Source organism: Hemiscyllium ocellatum, chromosome 42 (assembly GCF_020745735.1).
Source record: "Hemiscyllium ocellatum isolate sHemOce1 chromosome 42, sHemOce1.pat.X.cur, whole genome shotgun sequence".
Classification (NCBI taxonomy): Eukaryota; Metazoa; Chordata; class Chondrichthyes; order Orectolobiformes; family Hemiscylliidae; genus Hemiscyllium; species Hemiscyllium ocellatum.
This window is the reverse complement of record NC_083442.1, coordinates 13,496,513-13,520,987: the sequence shown is the minus strand read 5'-3', so window position 1 is coordinate 13,520,987 and position 24,475 is coordinate 13,496,513. Positions and strand designations below refer to the sequence as shown.

The following is a 24,475-nucleotide window of genomic DNA, read 5'->3' as shown; positions in this document are numbered from 1 at the left end:
TTGTTTTTCAGACTAGTGGCCTGACACCAGTGGAGTGCCACAAGGATCAGTGCTGGGTCCTGTACCTTTTGTCATTTACATAAATGATTTGAATGCGAGCATAAGAGGTACAGTTATTAAGTTTGCAGATGACACCAAAATTGGAGGTGTAGTGGACAGCGAAGAAGGTTACCTCAGATTACAACAGGATCTGAACCAGATGGACCAATGGGCTGAGAAGTGGCAGATGGAGTTTAATTCAGATAAATGCAAGGTGCTGCATTATGGGAATGCCAATCATAGTAGGACGTATACACTTAATGGTAAGGCCAGAGGGAGTGTTGCTGAACAAAGAAACCTTGGAGTGCAGGTTCATAGCTCCTTGAAAGTGGAGTCGCAGGTAGATAGGATTGTGAGGAAGGCGTTTGGTATGCTTTTCTTTATTGGTCAGAGTACTGAGTACACGAGTTGGGAGGTCATGTTGCGGCTGTACAGAACATTGGTTAGGCCACTGCTGGAATATTGCGTGCAATTTTGGTCTCCTTCCTATCGCAAATATGTTGTGAAACTTGAAAAGGTTCAGAAAAGATTACAAGGATGTTGCCAGGGTTGGGGGATTTGAGCTCGGGCTGTTTTCCCTGAAGTGTCGGAGGCTGAGGGGTGACCTTATAGAGGTTTACAAAATTATGAGGGGCATGGATAGGGTAAATAGGCAAAGTCTTTTCCCAGGGGTGGGGGAGTCCAGAACTAGAGGGCATAGGTTTAGGGTGAGAGGGGAAAGATATACAAGAGACCTAAGGGGCAACCTTTTCACACATAGGGTGGTACATGTATGGAATGAGCTGCCAGATGATGTGGTGGAGGCTGGTACAACTGCAACATTTAAAAGGCATTTGGATGGATATATGAATATGAAGGGTTTGGAGGGATCTGTGGCGGGTGCTGGCAGGTGGGTCTACATAGGGTTGGGATATATGGTCGGCATGGATGGGTTGGACTGAATGTCCATTCTGTACATCTCTATGACTCTATGAGCTAGTGAGGGTAGGAATAGGAGGATAGAACAGGTGAATGCATGGCTGAGGAGCTGGTGTATGGAAGAAGGACTAACATTTTTGGATCATTGGAATCTCTTCTGGTGTAGAAACGACCCGTACAAGAAGGACGGATTGCACCTGAATTGGAAGGGGACTAATACCTGCAGGGAGATTTGCTAAATCTGTACAGGAGGATTTGAACTATTAAGGCGAGGGGATGGGACCCAGAGAGATAGTGAGGAAAGAGATCAGTCTGATCCTGGTACTGTTGATTAAAAGAAGCGAGTCAAACAGTCAGGGCAGGCTGGGACAAAGCAGAGAACAAGGTAGAACTGATAATTAAACTGCATTTATTTCAATGCAAGAGGCCTAACAGGGAAGGCAGATGAACTCAGGGCATGGTTAGGAACATGGGACTTGGGATATCATAGCAATTACAGAAACGTGGCTCAGGGATTGATAGAACTGGCAGCTTAATGCTCCAGGATACAAATGCTACAGGAAGGGAGGCAAGAGAGGAGGGGGAGTGGCATTTTTGATAAGGGATAGCATTACAGCTATACTGAGGGAGGATATTCACGGAAATATATCCAGGGAAGTTATTTGGGTTGAACTGAGAAATAAGGAAGGGATGATCACCTTACTGGGATATTATAGACCCTCTAATAGTCCGAGGGAAATTGAGAAACAAATTTGTAAGGAATTTCAGTTACCTGGAAGTATAATAAGGTGGTAATGGTAGGGGATTTTAACTTTCCAAAATAGACTGGGACTGCCATAGTGTTAAGGGTTTAGATGGAGAGGAATTTAAGTGCGTACAAGACAATTTTCTGATTCAATATGTGGATGTACCTACTCTTGGAAAATAAGGCAGGGCATGTGATTGAGGTGTCAGTGGGGGGGCACGTTGGGGCCATAATATTCTATTAGATTTAAAATAATGATGGAAAAGGATAGACCGGATCTAAAAGTTGAAGTTTTAAATTGGAGAAAGACTAATTTTGATGGTATTAGGCAAGAACTTTAAAAAGCTGATTGGGGGCAGATGTTTGCAGGTAAAGGGACAGCTGAAAAATGGGAAGTCTTCAGAAATGAGATAACAAGAGTCCAGATAAAGTATGTTCCTGTTAGGGTGAAAGGGACGGCTGGTAGGTATAGGGAATGCTGGATGACTAAAGAAATTGAGGGTTTGGTTAAGAAAAAGGAGGAAGCATGTGTCAGATATAGACAGGATAGATCGAATTAATCCTTAGAGTATAAAGGCAGTAGGAGTATACTTAAGAGGGAAATCAGGAGGGCCAAAAGAGGACATGAGATAGCTTTGGCAAAGAGAGTTAAAGAGAATCAAAGGGTATTTACAAATACATAAAGGACAAAAGGGTAACTTGGGAGCGAACAGGCCCCCTCCAAGATCAGCAAGGCGGCCTTTGTGTGGAGCCACATGAGATGGGGGTGATACTAAGAGTAAAAAATGAGGTCTGCAGATGCTGGAGATCACAGCTGCAAATGTGTTGCTGGTCAAAGCACAGCAGGTTAGGCAGCATCTCAGGAATAGAGAGTTCGACGTTTCGAGCATAAGCCCTTCATCAGGAATAAGAGAGAGAGAGCCAAGCAGGCTAAGATAAAAGGTAGGGAGGAGGGACTAGGGGGAGGGGCGATGGAGGTGGGATAGGTGGAAGGAGGTCAAGGTGAGGGTGATAGGCCGGAGTGGGGTGGGGGCGGAGAGGTCAGGAAGAGGATTGCAGGTTAGGAGGGCGGTGCTGAGTTGAGGGAACCGACTGAGACAAGGTGGGGGGAGGGGAAATGAGGAAACTGGAGAAATCTGAATTCATACCTTGTGGTTGGAGGGTTCCCAGGCGGAAGATGAGGCGCTCCTCCTCCACCGTCGTGTAGTTGTGTTCTGCCGGTGGAGGAGTCCAAGGACCTGCATGTCCTCGGTGGAGTGGGAGGGGGAGTTAAAGTGTTGAGCCACGGGGTGATTGGATTGGTTGGTTCGGGCGGCCCAGAGGTGTTCTCTGAAGCGTTCCGCAAGTAAGCGGCCTGTCTCACCAATATAGAGGAGGCCACATCGGGTGCAGTGGATGCAATAGATGATGTGTGTGGAGGTACAGGTGAACTTGTGGCGGATATGGAAGGATCCCTTGGGGCCTTGGAGGGAAGTGAGCGTGGAGGTGTGGGCGCAAGTTTTACATTTCCTGCGGTTGCAGGGGAAGGTGCCGGGGGTGGAGGTTGGGTTGGTGGGGGGTGTGGATCTGACGAGGGAGTCACGAAGGGAGTGGTCCTTGCGGAACGCTGATAGGGGAGGGGAGGGAAATATATCCTTGGTGGTGGGGTCCGTTTGGAGGTGGCGGAAATGGCGGCGGATGATACGTTGTATGCGGAGGTTGGTGGGGTGGTAGGTGAGAACCAGTGGGGTTCTGTCTTGGTGGCGGTTGGAGGAGCGGGGCTCAAGGGCGGAGGAGCGGGAAGTGGAGGAGATGCGGTGGAGGGCATCGTCGATCACGTTTGGGGGGAATCTGCGGTCCTTGAAGAAGGAGGCCATCTGGGCTGTGCGGTGTTGGAATTGGTCCTCCTGGGAGCAGATGCGGCGGAGACGAAGGAATTGGGAATATGGGATGGCGTTTTTACAGGGGGCAGGGTGGGAGGAGGTGTAGTCCAGGTAGCTGTGGGAGTCAGTCGGTTTATAATAGATGTCTGTGTTGAGTCGGTCGCCCGAGATAGAAATGGAAAGGTCTAGGAAGGGGAGGGAGGAGTCTGAGACAGTCCAGGTGAATTTCAGGTCGGGATGGAAGGTGTTAGTAAAGTTGATGAACTATGCCTGCCTCTTCGTAGGATATGTGGAACAGTCCATCTTCCGCAACTACACTGGCACCACCCCCCACCTTTTCCTCCACTACATCGATGACTGTATCGGCGCTGCCTCGTGCTCCCACGAGGAGGTTGAACAGTTCATCAACTTTACTAACACCTTCCATCCCGACCTGAAATTCACCTGGACTGTCTCAGACTCCTCCCTCCCCTTCCTAGATCTTTCCATTTCTATCTCGGGCGACCGACTCAACACAGACATCTATTATAAACCGACTGACTCCCACAGCTACCTGGACTACACCTCCTCCCACCCTGCCCCCTGTAAAAACGCCATCCCATATTCCCAATTCCTTCGTCTCCGCCGCATCTGCTCCCAGGAGGACCAATTCCAACACCGCACAGCCCAGATGGCCTCCTTCTTCAAGGACCGCAGATTCCCCCCAAACGTGATCGACGATGCCCTCCACCGCATCTCCTCCACTTCCCGCTCCTCCGCCCTTGAGCCCCGCTCCTCCAACCGCCACCAAGACAGAACCCCACTGGTTCTCACCTACCACCCCACCAACCTCCGCATACAACGTATCATCCGCCGCCATTTCCGCCACCTCCAAACGGACCCCACCACCAAGGATATATTTCCCTCCCCTCCCCTATCAGCGTTCCGCAAGGACCACTCCCTTCGTGACTCCCTCGTCAGATCCACACCCCCCACCAACCCAACCTCCACCCCCGGCACCTTCCCCTGCAACCGCAGGAAATGTAAAACTTGCGCCCACACCTCCACGCTCACTTCCCTCCAAGGCCCCAAGGGATCCTTCCATATCCGCCACAAGTTCACCTGTACCTCCACACACATCATCTATTGCATCCACTGCACCCGATGTGGCCTCCTCTATATTGGTGAGACAGGCCGCTTACTTGCGGAACGCTTCAGAGAACACCTCCGGGCCGCCCGAACCAACCAATCCAATCACCCCGTGGCTCAACACTTTAACTCTCCCTCCCACTCCACCGAGGACATGCAGGTCCTTGGACTCCTCCACCGGCAGAACACAACTACACGACGGCTGGAGGAGGAGCGCCTCATCTTCCGCCTGGGAACCCTCCAACCACAAGGTATGAATTCAGATTTCTCCAGCTTCCTCATTTCCCCTCCCCCCACCTTGTCTCAGTCGGTTCCCTCAACTCAGCACCGCCCTCCTAACCTGCAATCCTCTTCCTGACCTCTCCGCCCCCACCCCACTCCGGCCTATCACCCTCACCTTGACCTCCTTCCACCTATCCCACCTCCATCGCCCCTCCCCCTAGTCCCTCCTCCCTACCTTTTATCTTAGCCTGCTTGGCTCTCTCTCTCTTATTCCTGATGAAGGGCTTATGCTCGAAACGTCGAATGCTCTATCTCAGTGATACTAAGAGTATTTTGCATGAGTGTTTTCTGTGGAGAAGTACGTGGAAGATATAGACTCTAGGTAAATAGATGGTGACATCTTGAAAAATGTCCGTATTACAGAGAAGGAAGTGCTGGATGTCTTGAAACACATGAAGGTGGATAAATCCCCAGGACCTGATCAGGTGTACCCTAGAAGTCTGTGGGAAGCTAGGGAAGTGATTACTGGGTCCTTTGCTGAGATACTTGTATCATCAATAGTCACAGGTGAGGTGCTGGAAGACTGGAGGTTGGCTAACATGGTGCCACTGTTTAAGAAGAGTGGTAAGGACAAGCCAAGGAACTATAGACCAATGAGCCTGACATTGGTGATGGACAGGTTGTTGAAGGGAATCCTGAGTGACAGGATGTACGTGTATTTGGAAAGGCAAGGACTGATTAGGGATAGTCGACATGGCTTTGTGCATGTAAAATCATGTCTCACAAACTTGATTACGTTTTTTGAAGAAGTAACAAAGAGGATTGATGAGGACAGAGCAGTAGACGTGATCTATATGGACTTCAGTAAGGCGTTCGACAATGTTCCCCATGGGAACCTGGTTAGCAAGGTTAGATCATGGAATACAGGGACAACTGGCCATTTGGGTAGAGAACTGGCTCAAAGGTAGAAGACAGAGGGTGATGGTGGAGGGTTGTTTTTCAGACTGGAGGCCTGTGACTAGTGGAGTGCCACAAGGATCAGTGCTGGGTCCACTACTTTTCGTCATTGATATAAATTATTTGGATGGAGCATAAGAGATATAGTTAGTAAGTTAGCAGATAACACCAAAATTGGAGGTGTAGTGGACAGCGAAGAGGGTTACCTCAGATTACAACAGGATCTTGATCAGATAGCCAGTGGGCTGAGGAGTGGCAGATGGAGTTTAATTTTGATAAATGTGAGATGCTGCATTTTGGAAAAGCAAATCTGAGCAGGACTTATACACTTAATGGTAAGGTGCTGGGGCAAGTTGCTGAACAAAGAGACCTTGGAGTGCAGGTTCATAGCTTCTTGAAAGTAGAGTCTCCGGTAGATAGGATAGTGAAGAAAGTGTTTGGTATGCTTTCCTTTATTGGGCAGAGTATTGAGTCAGGAGTTTGGAGGTCATGTTGCAGCTGTACAGGACATTGGTTAGGCCACTGTTGGAATATTGCATATAGTTCTGGTCTCCTTCCTATCAGAAGGATGTTGTGAAAACTTGAAAGGGTTCAGAAAGATTTATAAAGATGTTGCCAGTGTTGGAGAATCTGAGCTCTCGGGAGAGGCTGAATAGTCTGGGGCTGTTTTCCCTAGACTGTCAGAGGTTGAGGGGTAACCTTATAGAGGTTAATAAATTCATGAGGGGCATGGATAGGATAAATAGACAAAGTCTTTTCGCTGGAGTGGGGGAGTCCAGAACTAGAGGTCATAAGTTTAGGGTGAGAGGGGAAAGATATAAAGAGAACTAAGGGGCAATGTTTTCACACAGAGGGTGGTACGTGTATAGAATGAGCTGTCAGAAGAAGTGCTGGAGGCTGGTACCATTACAGCATTTAAAGGGCATCTAGACGGGTATATGAATAGGAAGCGTTTGGAGGGCTATGTGGCGGGTGCTGGCAGGTAGGACTAGATTGGGATGGGATAATTGGTCGGCATGGACGGGTTGGATCAAAGGGTCTGTTTCCGTGTTGTACATCTCCATGACTCCCTATTCCTCTTATTTGCAGAATATCCTTGGATATTCAGTTCCCCATCTTAAGTCATCCTGTAGCCACATTTTTGTCATGGTAGTTAAATCATATCCATTTACTTCAATTTTATATTCAACTCATCAACCTGTTGCAACTGCGATGTGCATTCAGGTAGAGAACCTTTTTAATACTGTTCTCCATTTTGATTCAGTTTAAGGTTTGGTATTTATACGTCTGTCTTTTGCATACTTTAGGTAGTTCCGCTATAATGCGCATCTCATTAATGCGAGTTTGCTTCAACAGGATTGATGAATTGCAGACACTTTCTAATGCGCAAACTTTTAAAGTGTGTATTGCTTATAATACCGTTCCTACCCCATTAGTTTAATGGTGCTGCTTTTATGCAGTTTTCTTATTACGCAGGGTTGGATGAGAATGGAACTACCACGTTATAGCAGAACTGACTAGTTTACTTTTACTAGTTTTGCTTTTCTTGAATTTGACCTCCCTCCTTAATGAGTTTTGTGAAGATTTGTAGCTCAGGTTGAGGTTCTGGATGTGGGTTTGCTCGCTGAGCTGGAAGGTTCATTTCCAGACATTTCGTCACCCTACTTGGTAACATCTTCAGTGGGCCTCGGGCAAAGCACTGCTGATAATTCCTGCTTTCTATTTATATGTTTGGGGTTCTTTGGGTTGGTGATGTCATTTCCAGTGGTGAAGTCACTTCCTGTTCCTTTTGTCAAGGGGTGGTAGATCGGGTCTAACTTGATGTGTTTGTTGATAGAGTTCCAGTTGGAATGCTATGCTTCTAGGAATTTTCATACGTGTCTTTGTTTGGCTTGTCATAGGATGGATGTGTTGTCCCAGTCGAGAGAGGGTCCTGTCTTTTTGTGGCTAATTGGTGTTCATGAATCCTGGTGGCTAGTTTTCTGCCTGTTTGTCCAATGTAGTGTATGTTACAGTCCTTGCATGGTATTTTGTAAATGACATTAGTTTTGCTTGTTGTCTTTCAAGTTCATTAGCTGCTGTTTTAGTGTGTTGGTGGGTTTGTGGGCTACCATGATGCCAAGGGGTCGGAGTAGTCTGGCAGTCATTTCTGAGATGCCTTTGAGGTAGGGGAGAGTGGCTAGGGTTTCTGGGTGTGTTTTGTCTGCATTGTGGTAGCCCACAAACCCACCAACACGCTAAAACAGCAGCTAATGAACTTAAAAGATCCCATCTACCACCCCCTGAGAAAAGGAACAGAAAGTGACTTCAGCTTCACCAATCCAAAAAAATCCGTACATGTAAATAGAAAGCAGGAATTATCAGCAATGCTTCGCCTGAGGCCCACTGAAGATGTTACCTAGTAGGGTGAGGAAACATCTGGAAATGAACCTTTCAGCTCAACGAGCAAACCTACACCCACTCCCCCTTAATCTAGGTTAAACTCTCTCCAACAGCACTAGCATATCGCCTTGTGAGGATGTTCGTCTCAGTCATGTCAATATGCAACCTATCTTGTACGAGTCTCACCTACCCCAGAGCTAGTCCGAATGTCACAGAAATTTGCTGTCCGTCATATACCAGTTTTCATGCCATGTGTTCAATCCGTCAGTTCCTCTGTCTCTGTGCTCATGAGTATAAGGGATTGCTAGTAACTCTGAGATGACTACAGTGAAAGTCTTGTTTTTCAGTATCCTTGCTCACTCCTTGAAGTCTCATTTACCCATTCTACCTAAGTCTCTGGTACTGACATGGACCATGACCTCTGGTTGCTTGCCCTCCCCAAGACAAATGTTCTGTAGATGTGGTAATTTGGAAAGAAATGATTCACCAAAGTTTGCGGTGAGTTGAAATAATTTAGCGAAAGACAATTAAGGAAAGCTCCCCTCTGATCAGTCTGGCATCTATTATCCTGTGTTGGGCAAAAGAATTTTGTAGAAATCAAACTTTTAGTCATGTGAGAACTGTCAACCCAGATAATTGGTTCAGTCTGTCATCATTGACCACTATGGATATACATATATGTAACTTTCTTTTGGAAATAATATTGTCTTTGCTACAATAAGGTTTGCGGCAGAGAATTGTTTATATTAACTACCCTCTCTACTTCTATTCCAATATATCCTTTATTCTCATTTAAACCTATTCGTTAATGTTGGGCGCAGATGCATGGATTGGAGGAGGCCATTCAGCCCCATGGGCTGATCCTGTCAGATGGTGCCAGCTATAAATTTATTTGCTCTTTGCTTCAGAGATAGTAACATTTACTTACATAATGCAATAAGGTGCTTCATTGGGGGGGGGGGGGGGGGGTTACCAAACAAAAATGTGAAATTTTGGAAAACAGATGACTCAAACTTGATCAAAGGAAGAAGGTTTTAAGGTACTTCTGAAAGGAGGCAAGAGGTTTTAGGGGAGGGATTCCGGGGTCTCGTCCCTTGGCAGTTGGAACGTTACAATCTGTGGTGGACTGATGTGAAACCAGAGGTGTTCAAGAAGCCAGAATTATTAAAGCACAGATATCTCTGAGAGCTGTAGGACTGTAAGATGTTACAGTACTAGGAAAGGGCAATGCATAGGAAGGATGTGAATTTTAAATCTGAATTGTTGCCTGACCTCCGGTTAAAAACACCGATTCAAATCCCACAAAGGCATCTGATGAAGTTTAAATTCAAAAAAGGGAATTCTTGTGCCGGAGTGATAGTGTTCCTGCTTCTGTCTAAACAAGTTGATTAACAGTACTGTATATGCAGAAAGACTGCCATGAAAAGGCCCAGTCAACAGGTCATGGAAGGGATTCTAATGTCTGACCACCTAATCCTCTTTTGTGATTAGGCATTGGGGGACCATGGGGTGTCCGCTGGTACGTTTCAGGTTCTTCGTGACCACTGGGTACCTCAAGATACTTCAACAGGTTTGGAATCAATGTAATGAGAGAGACATGGATGATGGTTTCTGCATCAGATGTGTGCAGATTGATGACCGTAAGGAAGTGGAAGCAGGTGATGGTGGATGGAATATATGGTCAAAACACCAGGGATAGAAACAGTCTAGTTCTGCCTCAGACTGATTCCATCCCTCTTCCCAGGAACTATGATTGGAAAATGGAGTTTTGGTGGGGATTCGTGACAGTGGCTTTAGCCATCTCATCTTTGTTGGGGGGCATTTTTGCTCATCTGGAGCTGAATGTTAAGCAAGCAGTCTGACAATTAAGAGCCAGTTTGTGTGTCGTTTTCTTTTTGGGGGGCATAGTGTATGTGTTGGTGGTGAAGTTGCTGGGATTACTTATGAAATAGATCTTTTCTCATGGTGTTGCGGAAGGGCAGAAGGCAGATCAGCAAAACCAGGAGGCCTATTGTACGTCTTTAGAGAACTCCAAAGATAATGAGGACGTGAATGGTTTTATGACTACCTCTGGATAGGTCAGAATAGAAGCTGATGAGATGGCAATGACACATCGATGATGAGAGATATGATTACTGTTTTTGGGTTCCAAAGCAAATAGAAGCTATTTTCTCTTAATCACAACAATAGAGCTAAAGGACAAAAACTGTATTTGAAGGAGGATAAAATTCAAAACTAATTTGTTGAATCACTATTTGAGTGACTGTGGTTTGTCTGTAGAACAGGTTCCGTTGTGACATGGTGGACTCAGTTGGTACTGATTTAGTCAAAACAATTTAGATGGATGACTTTCAGAAAATAACATCTAAGGGATACTGTACATGAATCAGTGTGATGTCATAAGTATAGCAGTGAAACTCTTTTTTAAAACTCTCCATAACTGGAGATTCCTTGGGTCTATATCGGTCTTTAGTTAACTAATTGATTGTGATTAATCCATTTTGATATTCCGCGCGAGTATGGTCACTCCATTATCATTGCTCCTGCAATAGACAATAGGTGCAGGAGTTCTGCCCTTCGAGCCTGCGCCACCATTCATTATGATCATGGCTGATCATCCTCAATCAGTATCCTGTTCCTGCCTTATCTCCATAACCCTTGATTTCACAATTCTTGAGAGCTCTATCCAACTCTTTCTTAAACAAATCCAGAGACTGAGCCTCCACTGCCTTCTGGGGCAGACCATTCCACACACCCACCACTCTCTGGGTGAAGAAGTTTTTCCTCATCTCTGTCCTAAATGGCCTACCCCTTACTTTTAAGCAGTGTCCTCTGGTTCGGGACTCGCCCATCAGCAGAAACATGTTTCCTGCCTCCAGAGTGTCTAATCCTTTCATAATCTTGTACGTCTCAATCAGATCCCCTCTCAGTCTTCTAAACTCAAAGGTATACAAGCCCAGTCGCTCCAATCTTTCAATATAAGATAGTCCCGTCATTCCAGGAATTGACCTCGTGGACCTACGCTGCACTCCCTCAATAGCCAGAATGACGGGGACCAGTCCTCAAATTTGGGGACCAGTACTGCACACAATATTCCAGGTGCGGTCTCACCAAGGCCCTGTACAGCTGCAGAAGAACCTCTTTGCTTCTATACTCAATCCCTCTTGTTATGAAGGCCAGCATGCTATTAGCTTTCTTCACTACCTGCTGTACCTGCATGCTTGCCCTCATTGACTGGTGTACAAGAACACCCAGATCTCTTTGTACTGACCCTTTACCTAACTTGATTCCATTTAGGTAGTAATCTGCCTTCCTGTTCTTGCCACCGAAGTGGATAACCATACATTTATCCATATTAAACTGCATCTGCCATGCATCTGACCACTCACCTAACCTGTCCAGGTCACCCTGTAATCTCCTAATATACTCCTCACATTTCACCCTGCCACCCAGCTTTGTATCATCAGCAAATTTGCAAATGTTACTATTAATACATCTTCTGTATCATTAATATATATTGTACAAAGTTGCGGTCCCAGCACGGATCCCTGTGGTACCCCACTGGTCATCGCCTGCTATTCCGAAAGGGAGCCGTTTATCACTCTGTTTCCTGTCAGCCAACCAATTTTCAGTCCAAGTCAGTACTTTGCCCCCAATACCATGCGCCCTAATTTTGCTCACTAACCTCCTATGTGGGACTTTATCAAAGGCTTTCTGAAAGTCCAGATACACTACATCTACTGGATCTCCCTCCTCCATCTTCAGAATTACATCCTCAAAAAATTCCAGAAGATTAGTCAAGTATGATTTCCCCTTCATAAATCCATGCTGACTTGGGCCTATCCTGTTACTGTTATCCAGATGTGTCGTAATTTCATCCTTTATAATTTACTCTAGCATCTTTCCCACTACTGAGGTCAGACTAACTAGTCTATAATTTACTGCTTTCTCTCTTGCTCCTTTCTTAAAAATGGTACAACATTAGCCACCCTCCAATCTGCAGAACTCATCCCGAATCTATCGAACTCTGGAAAATAATCACCAACACATCCACGTTTTCTAGAGCCACCTCCTTCAGTACCGTGGGATGTAGGCCATCAGACCCTGGGGACTTATCAGCCTTCAGACCTAACAATCTCTCCAACACCAATTCCTGGCAAATATAAATTCCCTTTAGTTCAGGTCCTTCAGCCACTGTTACCTGTGGGAGATTGCTTGTGTCTTCTCCCATAAACACAGATCTGAAGTACCAATTCAACTCTTCTGCCATTTCTTTGTTCCCCGCAATATATTCCCCTGTTTTGTCTTCAAGGGCCCAATTTTAGTCTTCCTCATATTTTTCCCTTTCACATACCTAAAAAAGATTTTACTATCCTCCTTTATATTTTTGGCCAGTTTACCTTCGTACCTCATTTTTTCTCTGCATGCTTCCTTCTTAGTAATCCTCTGTCGTTCTTTAAAAGCTTCCCAGTCCTCCATTTTCCCACTTATCTTTGCTATGTTATACTTTTTCTCTTTTAACTTTATATGTTTCTTAACTTCCCTCGTCAGCCACGGCCACCCTTGCCTCCTCATAGGATCTTTCTTCCTTTTTGGAATGAACTGATCCTGCATCTTCTGCTTTTTATACCCAGAAATATCTGCCATTGTTCCTCCACTGTCATCCCTGCTAAGGTATTGCATCATTGAACTTTGGCCAACTCCTCCCTCATAGCTCCATAGAACATAGAAAAATACAGCGCAGTACAGGCCCTTCGGCCCTCGATGTTGCGCCAACTGAAGCCTACCTAACCTATACTAGCCCAGTAACCTCCATATGCTTATCCAATGCCCACTTAAATAACGATAAAGAGGGAAAGTCCACCACTGAGTCCACCACTGCAGGGCATTCCATGAACTCACAACCCGCTGAGTAAAGAATCTACCCCTAACATCTGTCCTATACCTACCACTCCTTAATTTAAAGCTGTGTCCCCTAGTAACAGCTGACTCCATTAGCAGAAAAAGGTTCTCACTGTCAACCCTATCTAAACCCCTAATCATCTTGTACACCTCTATCAAATCTCCCCTAAACCTCCTTTTCTCCAATGAGAACAGCCCCAAGTGCCTCAGCCTTTCCTCATACGATCTTCCTACCATGCCAGGCAACATCCTGGTAAACCTCCTCTGCACTCGTTCCAATGCCTCCACATCCTTCCTATAATTACTTGCAATTACTTTTCACTGCGCTGCAATAATTTCTGTTTGTTTGCACAGATTCCTCAGTCACATAGCAAAAAGAAGGGCACTATTAACTTCTTCGACTGTTTGGTTATATCATGGCTTCATCCCAATTCCATTGGCTTGCCTTTCATCTATATGTCTTGATATCCATATCTAACAAAAAAAATACTGATAATCTCAGTCTTGATGAACTCAATTGTTTCCCAGCACCTGCAGTCTTGAAGGAGATTATCCACATTCTTATGACCTTTTTCATGGATCAGTGCTTCCTGATTTCATTCTTGAAGGGCCTTGTTCTAATTTTGAGACTTTTAAGGATGGTAGGTGCATTCGACATGACCCTGTTTTTCATCTGCCCATTCCTACATCTACAGTGCTATATGTATGAATATGTTTGTTAAAGGAAGAGTACAGGACTCAGTTTAATAATTTTTAACCTTTTTGATGGAACAGCATTTCCTCTAACTTGCATTTTTTAGTGGAGGGGGTTCTTTATGTGCTTGAGATTGTGTGTATTAATTAGCGCCTGCACTGTTTATCTTAGGGTTACCTGGGTGGGGAAAGTAAGTTCAATTAGTTGATATCCCAAACACAAAGTTTCCGTTTGTTCACCCTCCATTCCTCAACTGTATGGAACATTTTTCTTTTCCGCCCAGGTATGTCCTGTCAATTGAGAGTGCAGAGGAGATTGAAGATTATGTTGCTGACTTGATTCAAGGGACCGAAGGGAAGAAACGTATTTTCATTGATGAGCTTCTGAAAAGATGGAAGAAATCACAAGAGTTGCTTGCTGCTGGACAAGTGCAGTTATACAGAAAAAAAGATGGTGAGTCTAAATCTAACACATCTGTAGTCCTTGCTCTTAAATTGTCTAATTTTTGGAAGTCTGCAACTTTTCATGTCACAAATTAGATTATTTTGTCAATATGGAGAAAGTGAGGAGTGCAGATGCTGGAGATCAGAGCTGATAATGTGTTGCTGGAAAAGCGCAGCAGGTCAGGCAGCATCGAAGGAACAGGAGAATCGACATTTCGGGCATGAGCCCTTCTTCAGGTATTTTGTCAGTATGGCATAGTGTTTATGAGAAGAAAGTGAGGACTGCAGATGCTGGAGATCACAGTCGAGAGTGTGGTGCTGGAAAAGCACAGCAGGTCAGGCAGCAACCGAGGAATCCTGATGGAGGGCTTATGTCCAAAACATCAATTCTCCTGCTCCTCGGGTGCTGCTGTTTCCTGCTGTGCTTTTCCAGCAGTACGTTCTTGATCCTCTTTATGATGGCTTCCTGTGCACAAATTGGCTCCACAATCCCTGCATTACAACAGTGCGTACACTTGAAAATTTGCTTTACTCTCTGAAAAGTATTTGGGCATGTGCTGAGGTTGTGAAAAGTGCTATATAATTGCAGCTTTATCTCTCTGTAGAGATTCCAGATTCATCGAAAGCAGGTGACCAGCTCAAGAAATCCAAGCGGAAAGGTCGGAACAAGCAAGAACCAGTGCTTGTGTCCGAGATCCAGCAGCCAGCAGAAGAGGTTAAAACGCCCATGGATCTGGTGAAGGTAAGCCCTGAAGGCAACAAACTTTTTCACATCTATCGACCGCTCTTGAGGAGTGACCATGAAACTCTTTCAGCTTTTGTACCCCTCTCGATGCTCTTGGCTGAGTAGAACAGAGGAATTCTCAACCTTGGGTAGCTGATTAATCTCAGACCAAGCCTATGGTCTCTGGAACAGGGTCTTTTGCAAACTCATGAAAGGAATTATAGCCTCTGCTTGGCCTTGAATAATCTATCTGGAAGGGGAAGATGTCTTGAAAAAATGAGAAGCTGTTGAGGTTAGCTGTTTCCTGGCAGTCCTTTGCAGTAAACAGGGGAGTGATTTTTTTTCATTATTAGGATGCTGCTGTTAAGACAAGACATTCTGCCTACTACACTAGTGAGTAATGTGGTATCTAAATTTCAGTGGCAGTGTGCTGACAAGTATGTAGACCATATGTCTCAACGAGGAGCAGGGTGTAACTTTAAAATTATTTATTTACTATAATTGGTTTGCACCTTTCTGATTAAATTGTTGTGCTATTTCAACATAGTTGAAAGTGACATTTGGGTGGCTCGGTTACTCTGTGGTTAGCATTGCTGCCTCACAGTGCCAGGAACTCCAATTTGATTCCATCCTTGCGTGACTGTCTGTGTGGAGTTTGCTCCCCCCATGTCTGTGTGAGTTTCCTCCCGGTGCTCTAGTTTACTCCCACAGGCCAAAAATGTGAAGTTGAGGTGGATTGACCATGCTAAATTGCCCATAGTGTCTAGGGATGTGAAGGCTAGGTGGGTTAGCCATGGGAAATGTAGGGATAGGATAGGAGTGTTGGTCTGTGTGGGATGCTGTTCGGAGAATTAGTGCCAACTCGATGGGCTGAATGGCCTGCTTTCACACTACGCATTCTATTCTATGATCAGCTGAAATCATGTCTCTCACTTATAACTGTCAAATTTATTGTATAGCTTTAGGAAAGATTCCATTTGGTAGACTGATTAGTAAGGTTAGATCACTTGGGACAGAGGGAGAGCTAGCCAATTGGATGCAAAATTGGCTTGATGGTAGGAGACATAAGGTGGTGGTAGAGGGTTGTTGTTCAGATTGGAAATTTATCTAAGAGTAAAACAGGATCTTGATCAACTGGACCAGTGGGCCAAGGAATGGCAGAAGGCGATCATTTCAGACAAATGCAAGGTGTTGCATTTTGGTAAGACAAACCAGAGCAGGACTTGTGCAGTTAATGGTAGGAGCCTGGGGAGTGTTGTCAAACAGAGAGATCCAGAGGTACAGGTACATTGTTCCTTGAAACTGACATCACAGGTAAACAGGGTGATCAAGAAAGCATTTGGCATGCTTGCCTTTATCGGTCGGAGCATTAAGTACAAGAGTTGGGAGATCATGTTACGGCTATACAAGACATTGGTAAGGCCACATTTAGAGTAATGCGTACAATTCTGGTTACCATGTTATAAGAAGGATGTTATTAAAGTGGAAGGGGTGCAAAAAAGATTTACAAGGATATTACCAACACTGCAATGTTTCAGTTATAAGGAGAGGCTGATGGGTTGGGACTTGTATCCCCTGGAGTGTAGGAGGCTGAGGAGTGAACTTACAGAGATGTATAAAAACTTGAATGGCATAGATTAGGTGAATTGCCAAGGTCTTGTGCCTAGGCCAAAGGAATCCAAAACTAGAGAGACAGGTTTAAGGTGAGAGGGGCAAGATTTAAAAGGAATCTGATGGGCAATTTCTTCACATAAAGGATGGTGTATGTATGGATCAAGCTGTCAGGATGTGATTGAGATGGGTACAGTTAGAATATTTAAAAGACACTTGGATAGGTACATGAAGAGGAAAGGTTTAGAAGGATATGGGCCAAACACACACAAATGGGACTAGTTTGGTTAAGGAAACCTGGTTGGCATGGATGCATTTCTTCCATTCTGAATGACTATGATGACTTCTGGGCCCAATTCTGCAGCTGCTGGTCAGAGATCAGCCATCAAAGTGAATGGTGCTGGGCTAGACAACGATTGGGAGCATCACAGTTAAATATATTCCTGTCTTTGGCGCATTCAGATTTGTGCATCTTGAGCAGCGCCATTGTAGAAATCCAATCCCAGAATCCCGGGAAAAAGAATCTGGAGGAGAGATTAGGATATGTTTTTACTTAGGGGATTATAATTATTTGAATGTGCTGCCTGAAAGGCTGGTGAAAGCAGATACAGCAGCAACGTTTAAAAGGAAATTGATTTCCACCTGAAGGGAAAAAATCTGTAGGTCATAGGAAAAGCGCAGGATAGTGGAACAAATTGACTAGCCTTTTGAAAGAGCCAGCAAAGATGAGATGGATTCAGCGCTTTGTGCTAACCTGTAAGATTCTGGTCCAATTTCTGTTTTGACTGCCACCCTGACACTGTGTTCGACAGGCCTGAGTTAATCCTTAGCTTCTTAGCTCAGCTGCAATGTCAGCACGAAAGGAATTGTGCTGTTTCAAGATGAAAATGTGTTCACTTTTTTTAACAAAGTCAATAGTGTGTACCAAAACATTAACAGAAGCACTTCCTATGCATTTTCAGATATGGTGTAACCTTAATTTGATAATGTTTAAAGTGAGAAGGGCTTTTAAATCCATCTCTGCTTTCTGTCATTAAATTATGCATTTTGTTTTGCTTGTTGGTGTCTCTTTACTCTGATCATTTTGGAGCTTTTGTTTATGCTGAGGATTGTTATTTAAGGTAAGGGGTTGGAAACTGTGACAATGGATGCAAGATGCTTTGGGAGTGACAAGTAGATTTTTTTTATTCTTTACCCACAAACCATATAAAAACTTCAAAGATGTCATACATTTTTACTTTTCAAAAATACACGGTCACCCATGTAGGGCTGTATAATTACATAATTAAGGAACCAAGCAACAAGCTGGTCTCAATTCCTTGCACTTGTCCAACTTGCTATGTTTCTTGGTGAGGACATTCAAAGATGACTGCAATACGTTTCATTACTGCTGCCTTTCTAGTTGTCGACAGGAGTTCAATATTTTAGGAAAATGTTAATATTTTACTTCACGGTTGCAGCAGTACAATCTGCCTCTGCTACACATGACTTTGGAAATTGAATGCACCTGAAATCCAAGGCTGATGAAACCTGGTACATTGGGCAAATCCTTTTCATTTTAAAAGATTCAGGTAATAAACCCTCCCAATGGTACACTTTCTAATGTTAACATATACGCCGTCTCGCTTGGACTTTACTCATGAAATCTACCAAGTCTCAACATTTTTCAGAACTGCTCCTTTAGTTCTCACCAGCAGAAAGTGTTATTTGCGGCATGGTGGCACAGTGGTTAGCACTGCTGCCTCATCGCGTCAGAGACCTGGGTTCAATTTCCACCTCAGGCGGCTGTCTGTGTGGAGTTTGCACATTCTCCCCGTGTCTGCGTGGGTTTTCTCCCACAGTCCAAAAGTGGGAGGTTTGGTGAATTGGCCATACCAAATTGCCCGTAGTGTTAGGTGAATTGGTAAATGTAGGGGAATGGGTTGCGCTTCGGTGGGCCGAAGGGCCTGTTTCCACTACTGTAAGTAATCTAATCTTAACTGGATGGATCCTCTGTGAGGAACAGGAAAATTGGAATGAAATCACTGGTGTCAATGTTCAAGAATGCAAGTGTTGACCACAGGAACAGAACTAGACCACAGGATCCTGTAACCTATGATCACGATTTGCCTTTGGCTTCAAGTCAACTCTCCTGCCCACTTCCTGTATTCATTGATTCCCTGAGCCCAATAATCTAGCTGTTTTAGCCTTAAAACGTATTCAACAGTGGAGTTCTCCAACTTCCTGAAGTCGAGAATTTTAAAGATTCACAATCCTTTGAGTAAAGTCATTTAGTCTCATCTCATGTCGTAAATAATTGGCGACTTACCTGAGACTGCCCTCATATTTTAGATTCCCTAATTAGCAGAACAATCTCTCAGCATCTGCCCTGTCAAGCCCCTTCAGAACATTATCCTCAACTCAAGAATATCGATCTGAATTACTCAGCCCGTCATCATAGGACACCCCAGGCAATAGCCTATTGAAACTTTACAGCACCAATGCAAGTATATTCTTTCTTACATAAGGAAAACAAATTAACGCACAGTCTTCTAGATGTCATCTTACTAAAGCCCTGTACAATTATAGCAAGAGTTTGTTTTTGCACTTCAGCATCCTTTCAATGAATAAGCTTGGACTTTTCTCTCTGGAGAGAAGGAGGAAGAGAGGAGACCTGATTGATTGATTGTACAAAATAATGAGAGGAATGGATAGAGTCAATAGCCAGATACTTTTCCCCAGGGCAAGATTGACTGACTGGTACGAGGAGTCATAGTTTGAAGATATTAGGAGGAAGGTATAAAGGAGACGTCGGGGGTAGGTTCTTTACGCAGAGTTGTGAATGCATGGAATGCGTTGCCAGTGATGGTGGTGGAAGCAAAGTCATTGGGGACATTTAAGCAACTGCTGGACATGCACATGGATAGCAGTGAGTTGAGGGGTGCGTAGGTTAAGTTAGTATATTTGACATGAGGATTAAATCTCAGCACAACATTGTGGGCCAAAGGGCTGTTCTGTGCTGTACTTTTCTATGTTCTATGTCATTTGCCTGTGTTATTGTTTGTTGTAACCATATCCATCTGTATTTCTGTAGAAATACACCCAGGTTTCTTTGAACATCAACATTTACAAGTTTTACACCTTCTTCTGCTAATCTTAAAACCAAAGTGAATAACTTCACACTTCTACAACCCATATGCTATTCTGCGTATACTCTTTGCAACGTCTGTTTTCCCCTTCACAGTTTATCTTTACACCTGACTTTGTATTTTCAGCACGTTTATATGAAGAGACAGAAAGTAATGCATCTAAGTCATCAATATAGATTGTAAAATGCTGAAGTCCTATCACCGATTCTTATAGAAATCCACAAGTCATAGTCTGCCAACTTAAAAATTCTCCTTTTCATCCATTTTCTTTATTGAATGCCTTTTGGAAACCCAGATATACTGCACCAATCCTTTATCTCTCCATAAGTAACAAACAATTTGATTTCCTTTTATGAAACCATGTTGAATTATTTTAATCATCATGTGCTTTTTTCACTGTTAAGGTGTTGAACAGGTGATTTTCCCTGAAGATTGAATGATACAGGTTTTTATCTGGTTTATTCTTTGAAGAATGATGCACACCAAATTGAGTTAAAGGTTAAACAAATGTGAAGATCATTTGTAATAAATGATACCAGGTCTGTGAAAGTGCCCACTTAGAGGAGTGTGAACTACTTGGCTATCTGTCTGCCCATTCCAATCAACGGTGGACTTTCATTTTAATCATTGTAGGATATGTTATCCTACCCATGACGCAAGCATGGGCTTAACTACTGCACTGGATGCACGCATCCAGCTGGGAATGCTGTGCCTTTTGCAGTATGTACTTTGTTTCTCCTTCACTACTATCTTTTCTCTTTCTGTCTCTCTCTCTCTCCGACCACTTTATTGTTCTAGTGTCTTTCTGATCATTTAACCTCTACTTTCCTGAGACCCTGTAAAAAAAGAATTGACCAGACAGACCAGCTCTGCTTCCATCAAGAAGACAAAATTCTGTTTTTCTTTAAATCTAGCGATGTCAGAGTTTGTGTCCAATGGCAGTACCTCCTGGCAACTGACCTAACCAATGCAGTGTCACTGTGGTAGAGAAAGTTGGAAAATTGAACTTTTGGCAGCTGATCGGTCATCACTTATGGAGAACATAAGCAACTACCTAAAAGCAGGCAATGTGATCTTTTGACTTGTTGGCTGCACAGATGAGCAATGAGGACAAAAATTTACTCAATTAAGTATAAATTTATTCACTTAAAAATAAGGCAAACTTTCTAATTGGTGTAACTCTGACATAAAACTTATTCCATGATTTTCCAAAAGATTAACAAACTGAAGTTGGTTTGTTCTTTGTTATAGGGTAACAGGTGCACTCACGATGAATGTTCTCCATACATTTAAACTTGCTTGTTTGTAACGAGCCTCTTTTAGAATTCCAGCAGCATAGCTGTCAAATTGCCCAATAGCGTTACAAAAATCCTGCAGAATGTCAGAAATTTGGGTTGCACACACCCCGTGGAGATTTTGTGTGCTTTGAAAATAATTTAAGTTCACGTTCCTGTATCAGCCCTTTACCCACTTTGTTCCAAGCTTTAGTCTGTGCTGCTTTGGGGTCCATCACTGGGAGGAGTGACGACATATTGTTTTTGGAGTGATTCATTATAATTTAATTTACTTCCACGTGGAGCTCTGGAGTGTGTGCCGATTAATTGTGTCCGACTGTTCCACAAGGCATCACAAAATGTTTCAAATCCCAATTAAATTACCAGGACAATCGATTGCTTGACTGACTCCTATTCAGGACAAAAGCAAGCCACACCAGGTTTTGTCATCAATAGAAAATAATTCTATTCATTGTACGACTCATGACTGTAACAAATGTAGAGTAAAGAAAGAAAGAATTCTGACTATCCCACTCTTCCCCATAGAAACCCCAAATGCATAAATGCGCATTCCTGATTAGGAGAGACAAAATACAGACACTTGATGCATTTTATGGGTGGAACAAAACTTTAGGGAAAACAATACAGATACGCAATCCTTTATCCGAACAGCTTCGAAAGCCAAAATTCTTTTTGTGTGGAGTGTGTAGCGTCACTTTAGCATGTGAACAGGTGACCCAACTCCATACCCACTTGAACCACGTCCCTCAGATGTGGCGTGGCCCAGCAATGGCAGGCATCAGTTGTGACTCAGCGCTTGTGCTGTTCACACGTGCATCTGCTGTTAGGTAACTCTATTTTTATTTCACCGTGGAAATGTCATTAATTCCGAATAACAATTGGCCCCAAGGATTTTGGATGAAGGATAGTGTACCTATATCTCCAAGATCAAAGGTCTAGAACTCAAAGTTGAGTTTAAATTGTCTCTCAATTCCTTTTAATTTCAGCAATGATGATATACTGTTCTCTGTAAAGTATTCTTCATTTCGTTAGTTGATCTCGTGGACATATATATATAGAGAGAGAGATGTTTTCACTTTGCAGATCTGGATATCTCTGGCTGCTCCACACTTACAGCTTTGGTTGAACTGAAGTTTGTTACAATGAGAGGGCTATTACCAGGCAGATTTTTCTTATCTCAAAGACACGTGGTGCCAATCATTTTCTAATTATCCCCTTACTGCTTTGAAAAAGGAACATTATTCTGCACAGCTAAAATAAACACCATGTAATTCCATTTGTTTTTTTGAGTTGAAAAGCTCTCCTGACTCTTTATTTATATAAGAGTTCCCCCTTCCATTTTCCAGTTTACAGTCTAAAAGGAAAAGTTTCTAGTACCTTATGTATGATTCTCAGGAAATGTAGAAAGGGAAGAGATCAGGATATGACTTTTGTATCCTAAAACTATAAAGCCAGGATTAAAAATATCCTATTTGGCTTAAGGTTCAAGCCAGTGATGACGACATGGTTGGCAAAGTAAAAATGCTTGTGTTGAGATCTAATATTTACTGATCAAGGTTAGATCTCCAGTTTAGTTGATAGCAACTTGCCCCCCTCAGTTAGGATTGTGTGTGAAAATCCCACTCCAGCTCTCTGGACAGACACTCTCAGTGCAATACTGAAGGCATGTCATTCGGCTGAGACTTCAGTTTGAGACTTGGTCTACCCTTGGAGGAGAATGGAAAAAAATCACATGGTACTACTTGGCAAAGTGCAGGGGATTTAGAGTCATCAAGATGTACAACATGGCAACAGGGACGTCACAGCTGAAAATGTGTTGCTGGAAAAGCGCAGCAGGTCAGGCAGCATCCAAGGAGCAGGAAATTCGATGTTTCGGGCACAAGCCCTTCATCAGGAATGAGGAAAGTGTGTCCAGCAGGCTAAGATAAAAGGTAGGGAGGAGGGACTTGGGGGAGGGGCGATGGAGATGTGATAGGTGGAAGGAGGTCAAGGTGAGGGTGATAGGCTGGAGTGGGGTGGGGGCGGAGAGGTCAGGAAGAAAATTGCAGGTTAGGAAGGCGGTGCTGAGTTCGAGGGAATCGACTGAGACAAGGTTGGGGGAGGGGAAATGAGGAAACTGGAGAAATCTGAGTTCATCCCTTGTGGTTGGAGGGTTCTCGGGTGGAAGATGAGGCGCTCTTCCTCCAACCATCGTGTTGTTATGTTCTGGCGATGGAGGAGTCCAAGGACCTGCATGTCCTTGGTGGAGTGGGAGGGAGAGTTAAAGTCTTGAGCCACGGGGTGGTTGGGTTGGTTGGTCCGGGTGTCCCAGAGGTGTTCCCTGAAGCGTTCCGCAAGTAGGCGGCCCGTCTCCCCAATATAGAGGAGGCCACATCGGGTGCAGCGGATGCAATAGATGATGTGTGTGGAGGTGCAGGTGAATTTGTGGCGGATGTGGAAGGATCCCTTGGGGCCTTGGAGAGAAGTAAGGGAGGAGGTGTGGGCGCAAGTTTTGCATTTCCTGCGGTTGCAGGGGAAGGTGCCGGGAGTGGAGGTTGGGTTGGTGGGGGGTGTGGACCTGACGAGGGAGTCACGAAGGGACTTTGCAGAACGCTGATAGGGGAGGGGAGGGAAATATATCCCTGGTGGTGGGGTCCGTTTGGAGGTGGCGGAAATGACTGTAGATGATACGCTGTATACGGAGGTTGGTGGGGTGGTAGGTGAGAACCAGTGGGGTTCTGTCCTGGTGGCGGTTGGAGGGGCGGGGCTCAAGGGCGGAGGAGCGGGAAGTAGAGGAGATGCGGTGGAGGGCATCGTCGATCTCATCTGGGGAGATCCTTCAGCCTAATTCATCCATGCCGACATATCCTAAATTAATCTTCTTCCATTTGATAGTATTTGGCCCATATCCCCCTCAACCCTTCCAATTCATTCTCCCATCCGGTTACCTTTTCAATGTTGTAATTGTACCAGCCTCCACCACTTCCTTTGGCAGCTCGTTTCGTATATGCATCACTCTCTGTGTGAGAAAACTGCACCTTAGATCCCTTTTAAATCTTTCCCCTCTCACCTTAAACCTAAGACCTCTAGCTTTGAACTCCCCCACCCCAGGGAAAAGTTGTCTATTTATCCTATCTGTGCCCCTCATGATTTTATAAATGTCTGTAAGGTTCCCTCCTCAGCCTCCAATGCTCCAGAGAAAACAGCTCTCCCTATTGCTCAAATCCTCCAACCCTGGCAACATCCTTGTAAATCTGTTCTGAACCCTTTCAAGTTTCACAGCATTCTTCCTAAAGCAGGGAGGCCCAAATTGCATACAATATTCCAAAAGTGGCCTAAACAATGTCCTGTACAGCCACAACATGACCTCCCAACTCTTATTCTCCATGCACTGACCGATAAAGGAAAGCATACCTTCTTCACTATCCTATCTACCTGTGACTCCA

General features: G+C 44.3%; 1 protein-coding gene across 3 annotated transcripts in view; it reads left to right on the top strand.

The window, feature by feature from the left end:
- trip4 (thyroid hormone receptor interactor 4) overlaps positions 1-24,475 on the top strand; it is a 132,997-nt gene that overhangs the window by 874 nt on the left and 107,648 nt on the right. For all 3 annotated transcript variants that reach the window (XM_060853613.1, XM_060853615.1, XM_060853614.1), the window contains exons 2-3: positions 14,133-14,302; positions 14,898-15,034. In XM_060853613.1, coding sequence (XP_060709596.1) covers positions 14,133-14,302; positions 14,898-15,034 — 307 coding nt within the window. The remainder of the gene's footprint in view (positions 1-14,132; positions 14,303-14,897; positions 15,035-24,475) is intronic.